The sequence below is a fragment of the Mytilus californianus genome, unplaced genomic scaffold (genome assembly GCF_021869535.1).
Source record: "Mytilus californianus isolate M0D057914Y unplaced genomic scaffold, xbMytCali1.0.p SCAF_7, whole genome shotgun sequence".
In the NCBI taxonomy this organism is placed as follows: domain Eukaryota; kingdom Metazoa; phylum Mollusca; class Bivalvia; order Mytilida; family Mytilidae; genus Mytilus; species Mytilus californianus.
Genome location: NW_026262723.1, coordinates 91,095,530 through 91,116,392, shown reverse-complemented (window position 1 = coordinate 91,116,392; position 20,863 = coordinate 91,095,530). Strand labels below are relative to the sequence as shown.

The window sequence follows — 20,863 nt, the reverse complement described above, 5'->3', positions numbered from 1 at the left end:
TAAAATAATTGTGAAGTACCCACTTCAAAACAATTATTTTTATCAAAGTCGTAAAAACAATCCTTCAGGTGACATGTGACACCAATTTACCACACATTTTCATTAAACAATATAATTAACACCTTTATTAATTTGTCTATTGTTGCAGATTGCTATCAATTGCAATAAGCTGATTATAAATTTTCTTACAAAATCGATACTAGTTCAAGGTGAAATCCGAGTATTGTCTATTCAGGTTAAAAATTTCGAGAAACCTGAAACAAAATTAAAAAGATGAAAGAAGTTGAGCGTAAAATTTCTTTCACCAAATTCTTTCGCAAATCATGATTTTTAATCGCTACAATTATATTTTTTTTGCAATATGCGAAAAATGCCGACCGCCAGCGGAAACCCTGCATGCTAATATAAAAGTAAGGAGGTGTGGTATGATTGCCAATGAGACAACTATCCACCAAAGTTCAAATGAAGTGGATGAAATGAATTTTAGATAATAGGTGGTATATGTACAAAAACTTATTCTGTCTTTGTGATGCATCAGGCATTGTCACCTTTTTAGCGTGATGTCACAATAGGAAATTTAGAGGAGAGCAAGTAAATTTGACATCATTATTGAATTTTGACCAGCTGAGAACTTATCTTGAACAAACCACATGTCGGTAAGGAAAAAATAAATCGGCCAGCTAGGAAATCTATAAATCTGCTAAAAATTAGATAAAGAGACATCCTTCATTTACAATTCATATCTGAAATTCCATTGATTATTTTGACTAGAATGCCACTTTTAAATACTCATACGTGTACATGTATATAAAAAAAAACAATTTGCAAGACACTAACCATAATATACTTATTGGCATATTGTTTACATTGTCTAGCTTGTTAAAGTTCAATATAAAAATAAGAAGATGTGGTATGATTACCACTGAGACAGCTATCCAATAATATGATTGATTGATTGTTGGTGTTTTAGCGCCACTTTTAAGCGCCACATTTGGGCTATTTCTTGGCGGCCAGTTTTTATTGGTGGAGGAAGCCGGAGTGCCTGGAGAAAACCACTGACCTTCGATAGGAAAACTGACAATCCTAGTCAATTAAGATTAGAGTCGAGTGCACCCGCATGAGCAGGGTTCGAACTCACAACCTCAGTGTTGACTGGCTAGTGAAAACAGTAGTAGAACTACTTAGACCACTTGGCCACCGAGGCCCTCCAATAATATGTGTTACATGTATGGGATGCATAGAGAAGTAAAAAAGAAAATAGCATCTAAGCCAGCAATTAATATAGCATCTTGTTGAAAACTGATAGCATTTTATGGGGATGCTAAAACAGCCTGTGGAGATCACTGCCTTTACCAATGAGCTAAATCCTTACTTTATATCATCATACAGTAAGCTATAAAAGGCCCCTATTTGACCAAATGTAAAGTCCTGATTTATATACAGAAGAATATTTTATTCCAATTAAGGACCCTGAAGGGCATACAATTTTGACATGACAATTACATCACTAATTCAGAGATTAAAACAAATAATAAACAGTGATAAAGCAATCAACCAAAAATATATATAGAATATGATAGACAGTGACCAACAACACTGAATAACCAAATAACAGGCACGTGACTGATTTTTCAAAATTTTGTATCAAAAATGTGAATTATCAGATTTTAGAATATATGAGCAGTGTAAGTAGTTACATAAACAACAATAATTTTAAATGTTTTACATATCTTACCACTGAAACAGTGCATTTATTTGTCTCCAGACATTTTATAGGTCTCAGAACTTGAATTTAGTTGTAGCATTAAAGCCATTTGCAAAAGTGAGTCTTAGGTATACAATTGTACATGTACATTACATATTGAATCCTAGCTCTGTTCGTGATAGCCATTTTTTGTGACATGTTTGTAATGTGCATTTTATTTTTAAAAAAACCCTTGTGTGCTATGCCTTGAAGAAAAAGTTTTGATCCCAAGAGTTTTCCCTTTCTTTACATATATGAATCTACATCATGCTATTTGATATATATTCTATAGATAACATTGGTAGACAGATCCTTGATGCCAGGAGATGTCATAAGACGGATGATCAGTGGTAAAAGTAGCCAAAGAGGATATGTACAGAATTTAATTGTCAAATGTCATCTTTATATTAAAGGCACCAACAAATACATTTATAATGTAGATGCAACAGATCTGAAGCCTTTACGTGTAAGTTAAGTTGGCCTAAACTATTAAGATAAAGCTTTATATTTCAGAGGGTAGAATACCTGGATGATTCATACCTTGTATACAGATGTCTTATGTTACCAAGTTAACCTCTGTAATATGTCTATTGTCGTTGTCCTCATTTTCATGGTTCTGCGACTGATGAAAAAATGATTTTTTTATCATGTGAATTTCTCACTTATTTTGAGTAATAGAATAACTATATTTGGTATATGGGATCCATGTAAAGTCCAAATGTCTGACAGTTGCCTCATTTCATGGATCAGTGATAAAGGTTAGGTTTTCATGATTAGGTCTGTTGATACTAGGCAAAGTAGTTCAACTATATTGGGTTTATGTAATGATTGTAAGGTGTACATGTCAGTCTGGCAGGTTTCATCTGACCTTGACCTCAAATTCATGATTCATTGGTCAAATTTGTTTGTGGTTTGGTCTGTTTTTCAGATACTATAAGCAATGGGCCACAATATTTGGTGTATAGTATGTAAGGTTTACAGGTCTGTGTTGCAGGTTTTGTATGACCTTTACCTCATTTTCATGGTTCGTTGGACAATGATTAGTTTCCATGATTGTTAGATGTATATACATGTATCTGCCTAGCAGGGTTAATCTGACTTTGACCTCATATTCTTGATTTATTGGTCAATGCTAAGTTTTCATAGTAAGATCTTTTTCTCAACTACTATAAACAATAGGTTTACTACTTTTGGTGAATGGAATGATTGTAAGGTGTACAAGTCGGTCTGGCAAGGTTAATCTGACCTTGATTTCATTTTCATGGTTCATTTGTCAATTTAAGTTTTCATTGTTCATTTATCAGCTTTAAGTTTTCATTGTTCATTTGTCAGCTTTGAGTTTTCATGGTATAAAGGTCTATTTCTCAGATACTATAAGCAATAGACCATTTAATACTATATTTGATGTATGGAATAACTATTAGGTGTACATGTTTGTCTGGCAGGGGTTAATTGTCCTTGACCTCATTGTCATGTTTTGTGATACTTGAAGTAAAATCTTAAAAACTTTCAACATAAAATCAATCCTGATCAGTAAAGCAGGCAAGTCATTTCACTGGGTGCACTCTTGTTTAATAAGTAAGGTCCCTGGAAGTTAAATAAAATTTTTAAATTGTACATAAATTAGTAGTCTCATTTTGTTGGTGTTTAGTTCGTAAGGGAGAGTAACATAGAATATATTTGTGGTTTTCACAAACAACACCTACATGTAAAAGATGTTTGATATTTCAACTTTTGATATGTTACAGGAGTTTGATATAGATGATGATGTGTCCCTTGACCCTTGGTATGGTAAAGTGAAAACAACTTCAATGCAATCAAGAGTTGTCTTTCCTGATGGTGCACAGTGTATAGCCGAAGAAGAAGATTTGTATGATCTGGATATTGTTCCTGAAGATGGAGACAGTAATGATGTTGAATATGATCAGGAGATTTACCCAGGATCTGTTCTTACTGGTGAGAGGGAGAATCTCAAAGTTGTCAAGTGGATTCAGGAAACAAAGAAATACCACAAGAAAATGTCACCATCTCAAAAAATCTGTGTCAGGGTAGAAGAGGTAAAATTTTAAAAACTGAAGAGAGGATTTTGTTAAAGACAATTAGATGTCAACATTTAATAGCATGTAACATATTGAATCATGACTTGCCTGAATGTATTTATTATAGATCTCGTGGGGTAGGCTCCTGACAATTTGTCAATTTTTCTGGAATCTCCAAAGTGGAAGTTAGAATCTACCCCTATTCGTTAATTGTTACTTTTGTATTTTGAATGTGTCAGTGATATGTGTTTACATAATCCTAATAGCATTGTGAGAGATAGTTTTGTTTCACTTATTTTCTGATTTTGATAAATGTCACTGAGAAGAGTCTTCTCTATAACTAGACAGGACAAAAACAAAGATTAAAAATATTCAGAATAGGCTTTCTAATTCATATGAGCAAGTGTTAATTAAGTCCATTATGGAGATTATGGTAAATATTTTCAAGTATTGAAGAAGGCGTAATGTGAAAAAAATGCATCTGTTATTACACACTTTTAACACAATTTGTTTCCCTTTGTCAATTGTAGACTGCCTCTATACCAAACAAAATGGGCTTCTTCTCATGCAAAGCATGATAAATATAAAGTAATATCTAGGCATTTTAATCAATTATATGGAAAAATAACTACTGGTAAAAGTTTTTATCATAAAATAAATTAAATATATTTAAAAAATTTGAAAAACTTAAAGGTTACACACATTACAGTACACACAGATGAATTTGCTGTATCCGCTAGCTCTTCATTCAAGCTCATTGTCAATGAAAAGTTATAACTATCATAAGGGGGACAACTAGAAAATGGATCTCTTATTACACGTTCAATTAGGTAATTTGCAATTAGACTACAGAACTTATATTATTGAAACTATTTTTTCTTTTCAGAGTCAAATAAATTCTGTACACGTGAACTGGATATGTCGAGGATTTAATATGACAGATGAAACTATACAGCTCCATCAACCTAGTCTCATCAAGAAAGAAGATCTACACAAGTAACGTCATATAAAGCTTAATTGGTCTGATGGGCCATATGATCTATTGCCATCAATTGACATCCATCGTCATAAACAGCAATACTGATAAGCAATACAAGATCTACAAAAATGCCTTTTATGACTTAAATCATTGTGCTTAAATGATGATTTTGGACTTATTTTTATCTGACCTTTGCGGTCGTATATTGGTATCGTCATCGTCCTCGTCCAAAGACACTTGGTTTCTGGACAATAACTTTAGTATCAATTAATAGAAATCTATGAAATTTAAACACAAGGTTTTTAACCTTAAAAGGAAGGTTGGGATTGATTTTGGGGGTTATGGTCCTAACAGTTTAGGAATTAACTTGTGGAACGGTGTATGGATCTCTCTGAAATTGTACAACAAGTTTCCATACCACAAAGGGATGGTTAGAATTGGCTTTGGGTGTAATGGCTCAAACCGTTTAGGAATTAGGGGCAAAAAAGGGGGAAAAAACAAGGGTTTCCTTGTTAATGGACAATCACTTTTAAGTACAATGTTAAATTTGGATTACCTCCCTTACACTGCTTTAAAATTATGTATAAAGAAATTTTGTATTGTCTTGAGGTGAATAGCTGTCAATTTATTTTTAGAAGTTACTAATAAAAATGCTGATTAAAGATATATTATTTTTAGACATGATTATGTATGTCATTTTCTATTTTAAGACTTTTATGATGTATTTAAATGGGTAATTATGGTTGCAAACTCCATTGGAAATTTGAATTGAGATAATTACCATATCTTGAGGGAAAGATTTTTTTTTTTGGAAAAGGGGAAGGGGGAGGTGAAAAAAAATTGGGGGGGGGGGAACAATTTTTTTTCCCTTATTACAGATTTCAGAAATTAAAAAGAAAATTTCTTCAAATATTTTTTTTTTGTAAAAAAAGAAGGGGTCGGGTGAATTTTTTTTTTTTTATTCTAAGTTCTTTGACTACAGTTATTCTGTGTCAGAAACCTATTATGTGTCAATCATTTAATTTCAATCCAAATTCAGACCTGTATCAAGCACTAATATTGTGTCCATTTTTGCCCCAACTGTTCAGGGTTGGACCTCTGCGGTCGTATCCAGCTGTGCTTGGCGAAGCAGTTTATTTTTACATTTTTTCCTATTATCTTGAAGTATATAATAGATATTAGAAACTAAACAGTAAAAATGGTCAGCAATGAAAGATCATCAAAAATGACAACATAACAGAAATTATTGGACGACTCATAATAGGAATTTAGGAATTTTGATCAATTTTTATGTTTTGCTTATTATCTTGAAAATTATAATAAAACTGTAAACAGCAAACATGATCTAAAAAAGAGGATTTAAAAAAATGCCATGAGATAAGATCTATTAATAAGAAAGCATATGCATGACCAATTCCAATAAAGGTAAAAATACCAATCAAAATGGCATATTTTAACAAGATGAGTGATTCAGGCTTTTATTATATGATATATGATTGTAATTTATAAGTTGCAAGAACATAAGGTCTCATAAGTGAAAGGCTGACATATTTCATCCCATGCTATTAAGGTTCTTTCATATGTTCCTTGTTTAAGGTCAGTGTTTTAACAATGAAAATAACACTTTATTAATTTTGTGCCTCCTAAGTAATTTTCTGGATTTACCTTCATCAGAAACTTTTGAGAGCCAAGGATGTAACTTGTTAAAGATTTATCAAACATGTATATTTCATTCTAGTTCATGTGATTTAAAAAAAAATGTAATGCATATATGTAATTACCATTATTTTTAATCGCTGGGGGAATCTTGAATAACCTTTTCTCTCATAGGTGGGTTGTTTTATACAATGCTAAGCCAGGTATTATAAATATTGTGACCCACACATTAAAGCTTCAATGTTAAAAATCTTAAAATAAATTTCTTGAGTGGAGAAAAGTTGTAACCCTCCCGTAACAGTAGCATATTCAATAAAAAAAATACATGTAGTAGGTTACTGTGAATATTTAAGTATTTTTATTTCAATTTGCAAAACAAATCTCCAACAGTTAAGTAAATATACTAATGTAACAATAAAAACTAATACCCACATTACACCGTTTAATTCTATTTGTAGAATAAAGAAGTTAGGGAAATTCCATCACTGTAGTACACAGATTAATGACATTATGATGTACACAATCAAAGATACTGATGTCTTATCAGAAGTCATTCCTGGAACAAATCTTGATAGTACCATTAATGAATTGAATAATACAAGATCGAATACTCAACCAGATCTCAGCAATGACACTGGAATCGTTGATGGGCTGGATCTATTGTCAGTACCTGTATCTAATGGAACAGAAAGTAGCTCCGGGGAAGTAACTGCTCAATGTAAAGATGGTGATATTCCTGATGTGTGTAGTGGTGATAATGACAGTGGAGTTTGTACAAAATCAGAAGTCTTGATGAATGGACATGATGATGAAGAAGATGTTGAGATGAATGATAGTTTAGATACAAGTGAAATTACTGAATCACAGATTGACGAAAACAATGATGATGCAGACTATGAAGACATTCCTGATCAGACAAAAGAAAAAAGGAAAAGAATGCAGAAACGATCAGCTAAAGGGAAAAGAAAGAAGAAGAAAACAATGGAGTTTCAAACTAAGTTCCCAACATTCGAAGTCGGTGATTCTGTAGCAGTTGTTGTTTATTGTACAATGTCTTTAGCGACAGTCATGTGGCAGGTAAATACAAGTAACAGTGGAGTTTGGCATGCTAATGATAATTGTTATGGGGATAATGTAGCTATGTTCTGTGACTACAATCATGTTGCTTGTAATTAGGACTTAAAGAAGTGTATTTTTACATGACTTATTCAAGACATGACTTATTCAAGGTTTTATAGATGAAATATCTTTTAATTTTATGTGTAATTTAAGTTTTTCCTGAAAGCAGTTTTAATTGTTAATTTAGTTTTTTTTCTGTAGATGCAGAGTTCACACATACAATAGGTTTATTTGTTTATTATTATCATTTTAGGATGGAAGTGTAGAGAAAGATGTATCTTCAACAGAATTGTATCCAGTCCATCATCTTGATGAGCATGAATTTTTTCCTGGAGATTTTGTTGTTGAAGCTAAAGGTATAAATAAAATATCATTAAATAAAGAACCCAAAAATAAAGATTATCCCTACTATGAATGAAATATTTGCTACTGGCTGTAAAGCAGCCATCGATCAATCAACAATATACATTAAAGGAAAAAATAACAGAGAAGCTTGGTATGAACTCAAAATTTATCAATTCTTTGTACATACTGAATTACTTTTTCTGAGATCAGTAAATAGTTTTAAAAGTAAAATAGCTTTTACAAACTCTGACATAATATAAACACCTGATTTTCTATAGTGTTATGCAGAATAAGATTTCTAGATTTGGAGTTAGGTGTATTATGTGCCAATGGTGCAGTTGTTTGGTTTTTAATATTTTTTATACAAGACCTGCAACTGCTTGAGTTCATTTACTCCTTGCTGCTAGTTTGAACCAAATTTTTACAAGTGATCCCTTGAACTGTGTTAAAAAAATTTGAATTCTTTTATTATAGAAGAAAGTGATAAACCAAACTATTATGGAGCTGTTGTGAGTTGTGATCACCATTCCAGAACTTGTATGGTCAACTGGTACAAACTAGAGAATGGCTGTAATATTAAGTATGATATAGAACTTATATAAATGAGAGACTGACCATGCATGTGCCATTCTCTATTCACCATTCCACTTTCCTATCCTATTTGAATCTATACACACTTTGCACCATTCAAAACTAACCACAATGTAAAGTGTATGTCAGAGGGAATTACTCAATTCAAATATTTTTTTCTAAAACAAACTTAAATTCAAAAACCATACAACATTCCTCATGCACCAATGATCTATATGCACATTTTAGTTCCACCTCAACAAAGTTAACTGACAACTATCAGAGTATCCCTAATTGTCTCTTTCTGTGTCTGCAACCAGTTTTTATACGGCCGCAAAAAAATTTTGTGGTCTTATATTGGTATGACATTGTCGTCGTCGTCGTCCAGCGGTGTCGTCCGAAGACACATTGGTTTTCGCACTCTAACTTTAGTTTAAGTGAATGGATCTCTATGAAATTTTACCATAAGGTTCAATACCACAAAAGGAAGGTGGGGATTGATTTTGGGGGTTATGGTACCAACAGATAAGGAATTAGGGGCCAAAAATAAGCATTTTTGTAACTTCCAGACATAACTTGTGTGTTAGTGTATGGATCTCTCTGACATTGTACCACAAGGTTCCATATCACAAAGGGAATGCTGGGATTGATATTGGGGGTAATTTCGTCCAAATTTTAGGAATTAGGGGCCAAAAAGGGGCAAAAAACAAGCATTTTTCTAGTTTCATGACAATAAATTGTGTGTAAGTGTATGGATCTCTCTGACATTGTACCACAAGGTTCCATATCACAAAGGGAAAGCTGGAATTGATTTTGGGGGTAATTGCCCACAACGTTTAGGAATAAGGGGCCAAAAAGGGGCCAAAAATAAGCATTTTTCTAGTTTCCAGATAATAACTTGTGTTCAAGTGTATGGATCTCTCTGAAATTGTACTGCAAGGTACCATACCATAAAGGGAAGGCTGGGATTGATTTTGGGGGTAATTCTCTAGAGATTAGAGGAATTAGGGGCCATAAAGGGGCAAAAAAACAAGCATTTTTCTAGTTTCAGGACAATAACTTGTGTGTAAGTGTATGGATCTTTATGAAATTGTACTGCAAAGTTCCATATTACAAAGGGAAAGCTGGGTTTGAGTTTGGGGGTAATTGCCCTAAATGTATAGGAATTTGGGGCCAAAAAGGGACCAAAAAACAAGCATTTTTCTAGTTTCCAGACAATAACTTGTGTTCAAGTGTATGGATCTCTCTGAAATTGTACTTATACATGTGAACCTCCTGACGGGAGTACAACAATCCCGTTTTCAGGGGTCTCCTCCCGACCTCCCGTTGAAGACAAAAAAATCCTGTGTATGAAATATTTCATGAATGAAAAATTTCAGCCCAACATATCTGGTGTAACTGACATTACTGAAGTTATATTTTACCTGTAAATCAATTAACATGCATAATTATATGGCTTCACTTGTCACTTTGGGTGTCAAACATACTGGTAATCAATGATTTTTACCTCAGGCTAACTGCCGTTGTGTAATAAAACTTTGTTTATTTAAAATGAATGTTGGGTTACTTCCCTTGATTTATCCTGTTTTAAGTTACTTTCCTTTAAATAATGTAAATTTTTAAAAGAATATAAATAAAATATAAATTGAACAAATAATCATAAAAGGATGGTAATTAAATGATTTTAAATGTCTTAGGACAAATAAAAAAATAATAATTTGAAAATTATTTAACTATGACCCATGATTGCAGTTTGAATGTGTTACTTATCATGCATCAAAAATCTACTTGTTTTAAAGATAAAAAAAAAAAAAAAATCTACTTGCATAAAGATAAAAATAAAAGATCTACTTGCAGATAGATAAGCAAATGTTCTGATTGCAATGATTAATGGTAAAAAAGATATGACCTAAAAAATTTAAAGAACATACTAAAAAAGAAGAATGTTAGATTGAACAAGTTGAAAGTTCAAAAAGATAGAGAAAATTTATAAGTACAAGGGTACTATAAACATAATACATTCGGATGGAAAGTTGAAGAAAACACACTTTAACAGACAATTTCTACAGCACATGGTTACATTTACGACAGAATTTATGTCGATTAAAAACCTCCTGATCTGAGTCCTAATCTCCCAAACTCCTGATCTTAGTTTCACAGTCCATCACATGTATGTGTACTGCAAGGTACCATACCACAAAGGGAAGGCTGGGATTGAGTTTGGGGGTGATGAATCATAAGGGGGTTCAAAAAATTGGGGGGGGGGGGGGGGGGGGATTTTTTTTTTCCTTTTTTTTCTTTAAAATTTTCCATTTTAAATTGGTTATTTCTGATTTATATATAAAAGCAAATAATAATGATATGGTTTGAATAGATAAATTAAAAAATTTTAAGTTCTTAGACCACATTTATTCTGTGTCAGAAACCTATGCTGTGTCAAATATTTAATTACAATCCAAATTCAGTGCTGTATCAAGCTTGAATGTTGTGTCCATACTTGCCCCAACTGTTCAGGGTTCGAGCTCTGCGGTCGTATCAAGCTGCGCCCCAGCAGAGCATTTTATTTTAAACTAAAACACATTCATCTGTATAATTAGGTGTTCAGATAAATCTTTTATAGACTGACCATATGCATATGCATGTGCCTTTAGATAAAGGCATATTTCAGGGTTCAATTGCTTTAAGTCTTGGCAGAGACAAAATGCGAGACTTAGGTATGCTGTTTCCGACGGTAGCGTCTCTGGCGTCAACAATGTATTAGTTTTTGATTAGGTCAATTTATGGGGAACAATTAGTGGTAGGTCAATGATATTTGGTATAAAGTTGTATTAGCATTGGCACGTCTCATTTCCATGGAGATTATTTGGTCCTGCCCCTCAGTCAATGTCTATAGACTTTGAAACTTTTGCTTACATTACATGTATTAGTTTGTGATTAGGTAAGTTTAAGAAGAACCACTTGTGGTAGGTCAATGATATTTAGTATGTAGATGCATTAGTATTGGCACATCTCATTTCCATAGAAATTATTTGGCTCCGTCCCCTCAGTCATGGTCTATTGACTTTGCATGTTTTGCATAGTTTACATGTTAAATTTATCAGTTTGAGAGGAACTACTAATGTTAAGTCAATGATATTTGGTATGCAGTTGTATAAGCATTTGCAAGTCACTTTTCCATGGTGATTATGTGGCCTCACCCCCTCATCATGATTCATTGACTTTGAAATTTATATATTGTATACAATTTAAGGATGTGTTTAGGTTAGTATACAGGGAACCACTTAAAATAAATCAATGGTATTTGGTGTGCAGTTTTATAAACATTGGCATTGCTCATTTCCATTGGGTTATTTGGTCCTGCACCATAAATCATGGTTCATTGACTTACGGTTTGCATAGTTTACACATTAAAATATTGCCATTTGGATTCAATATTTGCATTATATTATCAAAATTACAAAAAGGCAAGACATATCTGTGTATCAACAGTTTATTAAACTTAATTACTGATAAAGTTAAATTCAATATAAATATAATACAGTGAGATTTTGTTTTATTTTACAGGACTTCAGATTCACCAGAAGAAGTTAGTGTGTATGACATAAAGGACCATCCTGAGTATAAGTTTAGACCTGGAGATATTGTAGTAGCTGTTGGGGATCCCAAGGTAACTTAGAACATGTTCAATCAATAGTTATGTGCAATTTTCGAGAAATTAATTCATCACAACTATGGATGAGTTTGATTTGTGTCTGAATTGGGAGCCATTTTTCAAGAGGGACTTATAAAATATGCCTTTGAAATCTTCCCAAGATTGTACCTTCATTTTTTTTTTATCAGTCCACTTCAAATTGGTACTAAAGCTTCCTAACAATTGAACCTCGGATGAATTTTGATAATAAAAAAAAAATAAATAATGGAAACCATTTTTTTTTTGCAAGGGGATGATAACAAATTCCATAGTATTGTTGCTGGGTATGTGCCTTAGTTTTCACTCAGATCCTTTTCCAATTTGTAATAAGGCTTCCACCTTGGATGAGTTTGATCATCAGTAAATCTGAAAAGGGGGACCAATTTTTTTAGGGGGAGGGTGATTTGTGAAAAGATACCATATTGATGTAACAGCACAACATAAGAACACACTGTGAAAATCACTTGACAGACATTACTTATTACATTAGATATTTATTATGACATTATATTTATGTAAATCTTTCAGAAAAGTGGTGTTGGTAACCATGCTGCAGGGCAGGTAACCAGTCTAGACCTACAAGGGGGCCTATATGTACGATGGCCAGATAATACCACATCATTTTGCAATCCTCAAGAATTATACTTGGTTGGAGGAGATGTAAGTTTTTTTTTTATTAAGAAATTCCATTCTATAGAAAAAGAACTTAAAAGAGCTTGATACTAGTCAAATTGTCATTTAAATGTAGGCAACATTTTTAAACTTAAAACCTTTCATGAGGTTTTGGATTTTTACATTCTCCATGTTATCAGTGCTGGTTACTTTTCTTTAGAGTTACCCTAAGTTGATGGTACAGTGACAAAGACCTATTGTATATAGTCCTGTATGATGCACAACTCTATTGTGAAAAAATTCTTCTACCCAGTCATGTGCGTAGGACTTGGGAGATTTTCGCAATTCTTCGGATTGTGAAATGATAAGAAATTTGATATAATTTAAGTATTGTTTATGATAGAAACTCTATTTTATGATTATCAAATTCATTTTCCTTAAATGGCAAGCAATTGATAAGCGGATCTTGAAAATATAACACACATAATTCTTAATTCTATAAACTGGTAACAAGACATCTGATCAGTCAACTGATTCTCAAAACCTCAAAACATTCAAATGTCAGAGCAAATTTAAAATGACCTTTTCATAAATAAAAAAAGCGAATTAATATATACCCTGTGACCAATTCTCTATTTAGCTGCTAGGAATTTAACAAAAACAACTTTGGAATCATAGATTGACATAGAATAGTAAAAGGTCAAGTCATCAAGTAGAAATGACATAGGCTATATTATAATGAAATTTAAAAAAAAATTGTATTTTGACAGATGAGTGAGTATGATTCTGAGAGTGACAGTGATGACTTTAGTGACACTGATGACAGCTGGGAGACTGAAGAAGAAGAGGAGGCTGAATCAGAAAATGAGTAAGACAGTAATGCTCATGGATTTCCTTTTGTATAAATTGCATTTAGCTATTTTATTTCTATTTATAAAGATCCTGTGCCTAGGCAGGTATCAAATGTCCCTAAAACTTTAGTGTTGCAGGGCAAAGTATTTATTATGAGAAACAAGTCTGTTCCCCTTATGTAAAAATTAAGAAGTTCAAAACGCATGATGAAAAGTAACCTTATAAGTAGCTAGATTGTCAATTGTATCAAATGTTAACTGTCATTTTGATCATATATTAATAGATAGAATAAGATTAAAAAAAACACTTAACAGATAGAAAAGATTTAAAAGAAAACATTGCTATGAATATAAGTGGATTTGGGGTATATGTTGATGAGACAACAACCCAACAAAACAAAAAACAAAACACAAAAGACATTTTATAAGTCAAAATAGGGTCTTTAATAGTCGGGGTAAAGTAGGAAATCTTTGCTTGGGATTTATTTTTGCTAGTTTCTTGATTAAGAAATTATCCCTTGTAAATTTGATCTTAAAGGCAGATCATAAATAAAGACAAGAAAACAAATACCATGTCATTCAAAGAAAAGTACTTGTGGCAATCTGTCAAAAGAAGTGAATTTAAAAGGACAGTTTTTAAAGACCATTCCACCAAACTGGGGTTACATGTGGTCAACAGTTTTTACAGTTGATTTGAATGGAAACACTACTAATCATGATCTAATCATCAATTGTTGGCATCATGGATGATATGTGGGGTTGTCAAGTATAGTTTTGAAATGGGACCATTCATCAGAGAATATTATATACATGTTTATTTAAGCCATTCATAGGTTTTACCAGTTGTATTGGAATTAGAGCATGCTACAGAATAGAAAAGGGCCAATTTCATGGAAATCTGAATCCATTTGACTTTAAATTTAAATTCATTGCCTCAAAGAGACCTGAAATCACACAAGCAGTGAAATGATAAAGAAATGTTCAGGGTTATGACCATATCAGTATAATATACTGTAAAATTTTCTCATGATTAAGCAAATGGCATAGTTTTTAACATTTCTCTTTTCAGGGAAGAGGTAAAGAAATCAACTGGTCCTGTCAGAAAGGAGGAATTAGAGAGTCTGTTAGACAGAGCAACAGCAGCTTTGTCTAAATTGGATGATCTGTTTAAAACATTGCCACAATCTATGGATGCAACACAGTGCTTTCAGGAAATTATTTACATTTATAAAAGATGTAGAGAATTAGAAAAAATACTGAAATCATCTTTTTATAAGGAGGAAGAAATTGTTACTCTTATTGAGGAAGCTAAGAAAAGACTACGCAAATCACGTACGGAGAAGTACAATAAAAAGATCGAGGAACTAAGCAAACAGTTAAAAGAAGTAAGCCAAAATTTAGAGATAGAATTAAATGGGTTAATGAAAACTATGAGTGTTACTGGTAATGAGGAAACAAAGGAAACCAGTATTGTAACATCAGAATCAGGAAGGAATGAAAAGGGAAATATTTTGGGTACTGAATGTAAAGAAGGGGAAAGTAGGAATGCACAAAATAACTGTGATAAAGTAAAGGAAGTGGAAACAGGAGCAGGAAATGAACCTCTTATGTCATCTAGTGAAGGCAAAACAGGGGCACATAACTCTAAGACAACTGTCTCAGAATCTCATATTGTTGGTGCTGATAGTGAAGGAGGAAATAACTCTAGGGCAGCTGTCTCAGAGTCAGATATTCCTGGTTCTAGTAGTGTAGGAGCAAATGTACCAGCAGAGACAGGCATTGACTCAGATACTCACACTTTGTGTTTAAAAATCTGCGGGCATTTACAGGACAGAATGAAGAGAATTCTGGAGGAGGTTGTTCCAAGGTGGATGGCCGAGGGTAATATTCTAATTGATGAAGATATGTGCAATGATATTAGTCAGATGTCTGTGTCCGATACAGCTGTATCACCAGTGGACTTGCCAGAGGATAATGATACACAGGTGTCATCGTCAGATATACAGGAAGTGATGTCACCTACCACCCCTACAGAAATACCTGAGATTGTTGATGAGGTTGTAGCATGTAGTAAGTTAAATTATGTCTGAACATTGATCTAAGATTTTTTTATAATATCTGGAATCAGCTCAAAAGGACAATTATCATTATTTACTTTGAATTTATAAGGCATTTTTCAAGACATAAACCAGTAAAGTATTGAAGCTAAATAAATGTAGGAAAAAAAATCAGGATCTGAGTCAGAACTATGTTAGAGTTATTGAACTTTGCATTGCAAAATTATTAGACTTTTTCAAGAAAAAATATATCATACCTACTGAATGTATTGGTATTTTTGTGAATGTTAATTTTTGTTTGTTTCTTGTATGATAAGTTTTTTTATTGTAAATTTTTTAATTTGTAATACAGTATTATTGGCACAAATGAAAATATAAATGAAAAATAATATAAAATTTCATATATATTTTCTATTTCTCAGTATGTAGATACTACAAAACCATTTTGTTGATATAAATAAGATGTGGTATGAGTGCCAATGAGACAACTCTCCATCCAAGTCACAATGTATAAAAAGTTGACAATTATAGGTCAAAGTATGGCCTTCAACACAGAGCCTTGGCTCACACTGAACAGCAAGCTATAACCTTGATTATGTATAATTGTAGGATTTATCCAGGAGAGTGAAGTTCTACCTTGTCACAAGTTTTACAGTATGTCACACACACCTACAAACTTGAAAACATTTATGACAGCAGTTAGTAAAGAGGTGAGATAAATTATGTAAATCAATCTTAAAGACACTAAACCTGACGTCTATCTCCCTTTTTTAATTCAATTCAATTTCATGGCTGTATAACTGAAGAGAGTACAATCTTTACCAAATCAGCATTGTTTTATTAAAGTACATACATTAAACATATTATTATGAAAATGTTTTCCTTTATTCTTTGTTTCAGATGAGGTTGTTACAGAGATGTCTGCCAGAAGGGATTATAGTCCGAGGTTATGAAGACAGAATGGTAAGGACAACATACCTGCCAACTTAAAAAAATACCATGTGGTTTTATTGTGCAACAACATTTTTAAGGGTTACAATTTTTCGCGTCATTTTGCCTGTGCTTTTTTTTTCCTCTAGAAATCGTGTCATCTCTTTTTCTTATGATATATTCATGATGAGCTAATAAGCCTTATCTTCTTTCTTAATTGCATGATTTTTGTACTGATAAATATTGTGTTCAAGGATTTGTACTTGTTGTGCAGATATGATAATGCATGTAGGGTAAGATATCAGCAAAATGACAACACTGTAAGGATCTGTTACAATTGAAAAGTGTAAAAATTATGTCCATATAAGCTTGTATTTAATATATGTTCATGGTAGCACTGCAACTCAAATTGTATTAAAAGTAAGCACACTTCATTGACATGCATTAAACTTGATTCATCTTTTAATAGTCTGATTTAACTCAAAGAAATGAAAATGTCTCATGAACAGTTCTTTTGTATTAACTGTACACGCTTGCTTCACCATCTGAAGTTACTAAACATCTGATCATACAAAGAAGGTACTGGGTAGGACATTCATCCTGTCGTGATTATATCATTCTTTGATTTTTACTTTGAATATTTATTATACCCATTGATCATGGAATCTTCTGTAACATGGATTACGTTTAGAAATCTTTCTCCTGAAATCAGTGGGGCAGTACAAGCCAAACTAGCAATAAATCATCAATTAAAAACTAGTTTCAAAACTATTCATGTTTGAGAAATCCCATTGTCAAGCATAGTTGTCTGCCATTACAGATGATAGAACATATGAATTAAACATTCATTCAACATTTATAAGATACATTTTAGTGCTTATTTGGCTCTGTCAATCCACCAAAATTAAAAAAAAATATATATGATGCCATTATAATTCACAACTTTTGATAATCAACTGCTTTCATAAAATTGCAACTTGAAGCTGTAATAGGCTTCAAGATTCTTGATGATACGATTTTAATTGTGATGTTTTAAAAAGTAATGTCATCAGGGAGAATTCAGACTCTTTAGTAAAAATTGGAAATGTAAGAAACAATTTGGATATATTAACATATTGAAGGAAACAAGAGAACGTACATAGGGGCAACAGATTATCAATGAAAATAAAAAAAAAAAAAAAAAATATTTTTTAGGACTTGTACAGTGCAATGATAATAGGATCAAAGAAGACGCCCTATGAGGATGCACCATTTTTCTTTGACATCCAGCTACCAAACGATTATCCTAAATCTCCTCCAGCATTCCATTATATCTCATTTTGTACTGATAGACTTAATCCAAATCTATATGACGATGGGAAAGTTTGTGTTAGTCTTTTAGGAACATGGGAAGGCAAGGTAAGTGCATAACTGTGGATTTAATTTACATCTTAATGTGTGAGTCTATCAGCCTGTTGCTGATTCAGGTGGGGGTAGGAGGTGCTCTCCATCCTCCTTCTTTTGAATGGGAAAAATGTAATTTTTGGCATAAAATAATAAAAAAATCGGTTTCACTACGCTCCTCATCTGTTTTGTTTTTTAGTTCAGTTATTTACTGTGTTTCTCTTTAACAGATATAGTTAAATAGGTTGAAAATATACATAAAACTAAAGATTGAGAGGAGGTTTAATCAGTTACATCTCATTGAAACATTATGAAATTACTAGTAATTATGAGTTAATCCTGACAACCATATGATAATAAAAAGAAAATTATGTTTTTTAAAGTAAGGTAGGATTTGAAAATGTTATTTAAACAGCCATTTCTCACTGATGTTTTTCCAGTGAAAAAAACATTGGATTTTCACAGAATCCTGAACATAGTCTTGTTAATAAAGTAAATGATTGTTTTATACTTGCAGGACACAGAAACTTGGACCAGTAATTCTAGTCTTCTACAAGTTTTAGTCTCAATTCAAGGTATGTCAAAATTATTGATTGAACTTAGTTCATGTAGGTTAATTTAGAAAATAATTCTTTCGTGCGATACTCTGTTCTCACATTTTAACATTATACATGTATTTAATATCTTTAAACAGAGCTGTAAAATATTGACAAATATAATGCCTATCTATGTTAGAATGAGCATAGAGCATTGCATATAAGAATTATTTTGATTCTAATATGATAATTAAGAACTTTTGTACTTCCAAGCTTACATAAAGGAACTGTTTGAAAGGCAGCCGTCTTGATTCGATGAAGCCAAAACTTAATAGAAAAACCAACAGCTTTATGATTAAAAATGAACATACTTTAAGAATGATTTTATTTAATTTTCCATTTAGAAACACCAACACCAACAAAAACATCAATTTTGATCTCTGGCATTGTTCAGAATATAACTGACGTTGCAATTTTAAATGTGACATCAATCACATACACCCTATGATCTATTGGAATCAGAACATTGCTCTGCTTACAAAGCGAAAGAAGAATGCCATTACAATTTAGATTTTGATCATATTCTGCATATTTGAAATGCACTAAAAAAACAGCCTTACCAGTAAATCATTGTTGAGCCAGGTGCATGAGCATGGTACATTTTAATCGATTTCTTGTTTATTTGTAGGATTGATTTTAGTGGACGAACCATACTATAATGAAGCAGGTTATGAAAAACATAGAGGTACCCAACAGGGAGCAGAAAACAGCAAAATGTACAATGAGATGGCAATTCTCAAATTAGTAGAGGTAAATACTAGGATTTGTATATCGTGCCAATATTATATCTGTTATTAGAACAAAACAGGACCCCTACATTATGGTCACTTTATACTACATTTTACACATTTACAATTTAGGAAATTCTGTTAGCTTTTAATTTTGTATTAACATCTCTGTGGTAAAACGAAGATATTAGACAACTGCAGCCCTATTGTAAATATTATACTTTCTGTAAGAATGTTCTTTGATTATAAAGAATATTTATTTTGATATTAAGTTAAAATAGATTAGCTCTGAAAATTGTCCCTACAGCTGTTGTCAACAGTCGTGAATCCACCAATCAATCAATTGTGTTTTCACAAGATTTGATGGAGAGAATTGCAATTTTTGTCTGCTTAGCTGTTTATGAATTGTATATTGCAAGTTATATTTTAATCAGTGGTATCTGATTGATTTGAATAAAAATATTTAGATTAAGAAAATATAAGGTCAAAAATAACCAAACAGCAAACAACATTTGCTGTAAAGTTCAAATAATTGTTACTTTGAAATTACTATATACTGGTTTGATTAGGAATTGATATCAGAATAATGTTGTGTTTATCATTCACAATGGGAAATACAGTTGACACTTGTTATCACAAAATTACTGTTATCTTACAATGAAATATCTGTCTCAATAGACAGATTTATATATATATATATATATAGGCCTGCCCCTATGTCCTGAACAACTTCTTTATCCTTTGTTTGATTCACTTCAAGCTTTGTAGAATAATTGATCATGATGTGCAAACTTTACCATGTGAATTTTTTTATTCTGTTTAGTTTTATATCCAGAGTTATGCCCCTTTCATAATAGAAATTTTTATTCTTTTCAAAAATGACTATGTCATTGCAACTCTTCCAACATGGTTTATTGTATCTTTATAAAACTTGTGTGGTGTGGATAAGATATTCCAGTCATTTGGGTTTTCTAGAGTAAAGCCCATTTAACTTAGAAAATTTTAGCTCTGTCCAGCTCCTACCTTGTCATCCCAACTCTTCAATGATGGTACATTATATCTATTAAACTTAGATTTATAGGTTTCATAATGAGTGAGAATTGGATATCGCTTGATATCAACTCGAGTAATTTAATTTCAATATAATAATAAATGAGCCTCCAGTGAGTTTATTATTAATATTTAAATTAAATAACCAGAGTTGATATTCAGTGACATCCAATCCTCACAAGATGTTAACCTATATCTCTCATAGTCAACACTCTCGTTGTGTGAATTAAAAATTCTGTGAATCGTTGATCTAGTCTTTTGCATATACCTGTATGACGTCATATGTCCTGTTCTGGCATCAAACTTTAACATCAGACTTTCAGGGACCTAATGAATAGCCAGTGAAAATGTTGAAATATGGTCTCACTATGCTGGATAAGCCAATCAAATTAACACAGTTTTCGTATCACTTTTTCGTATCACACTCCTTGCAGTGTGATACGGAAAAAACTCTTTATGCAAGAAATAGATAACAGGCCACAACCATAAGAGAATATGTTATCTCAGTATATG

The 20,863-nt window shown here is 32.2% G+C and overlaps 1 protein-coding gene across 3 annotated transcripts in view; it reads left to right on the top strand.

Annotated features, from left to right (window-relative positions):
- Positions 1-20,863, top strand: part of LOC127708644 ((E3-independent) E2 ubiquitin-conjugating enzyme UBE2O-like) — a 207,428-nt gene that overhangs the window by 7,069 nt on the left and 179,496 nt on the right. For all 3 annotated transcript variants that reach the window (XR_007985336.1, XR_007985335.1, XM_052213686.1), the window contains exons 2-16: positions 2,037-2,210; positions 3,493-3,801; positions 4,670-4,779; positions 6,877-7,495; positions 7,791-7,893; positions 8,357-8,462; positions 12,017-12,119; positions 12,672-12,803; positions 13,526-13,623; positions 14,676-15,676; positions 16,273-16,373; positions 16,564-16,626; positions 17,788-17,991; positions 18,494-18,551; positions 19,201-19,322. Coding sequence is in view for 1 of the 3 variants with exons in the window: in XM_052213686.1 (XP_052069646.1) it covers positions 2,037-2,210; positions 3,493-3,801; positions 4,670-4,779; positions 6,877-7,495; positions 7,791-7,893; positions 8,357-8,462; positions 12,017-12,119; positions 12,672-12,803; positions 13,526-13,623; positions 14,676-15,676; positions 16,273-16,373; positions 16,564-16,626; positions 17,788-17,991; positions 18,494-18,551; positions 19,201-19,322 (3,303 nt within the window). In the remaining 2 variants the exon portion in view is untranslated. The remainder of the gene's footprint in view (positions 1-2,036; positions 2,211-3,492; positions 3,802-4,669; positions 4,780-6,876; positions 7,496-7,790; positions 7,894-8,356; positions 8,463-12,016; positions 12,120-12,671; positions 12,804-13,525; positions 13,624-14,675; positions 15,677-16,272; positions 16,374-16,563; positions 16,627-17,787; positions 17,992-18,493; positions 18,552-19,200; positions 19,323-20,863) is intronic.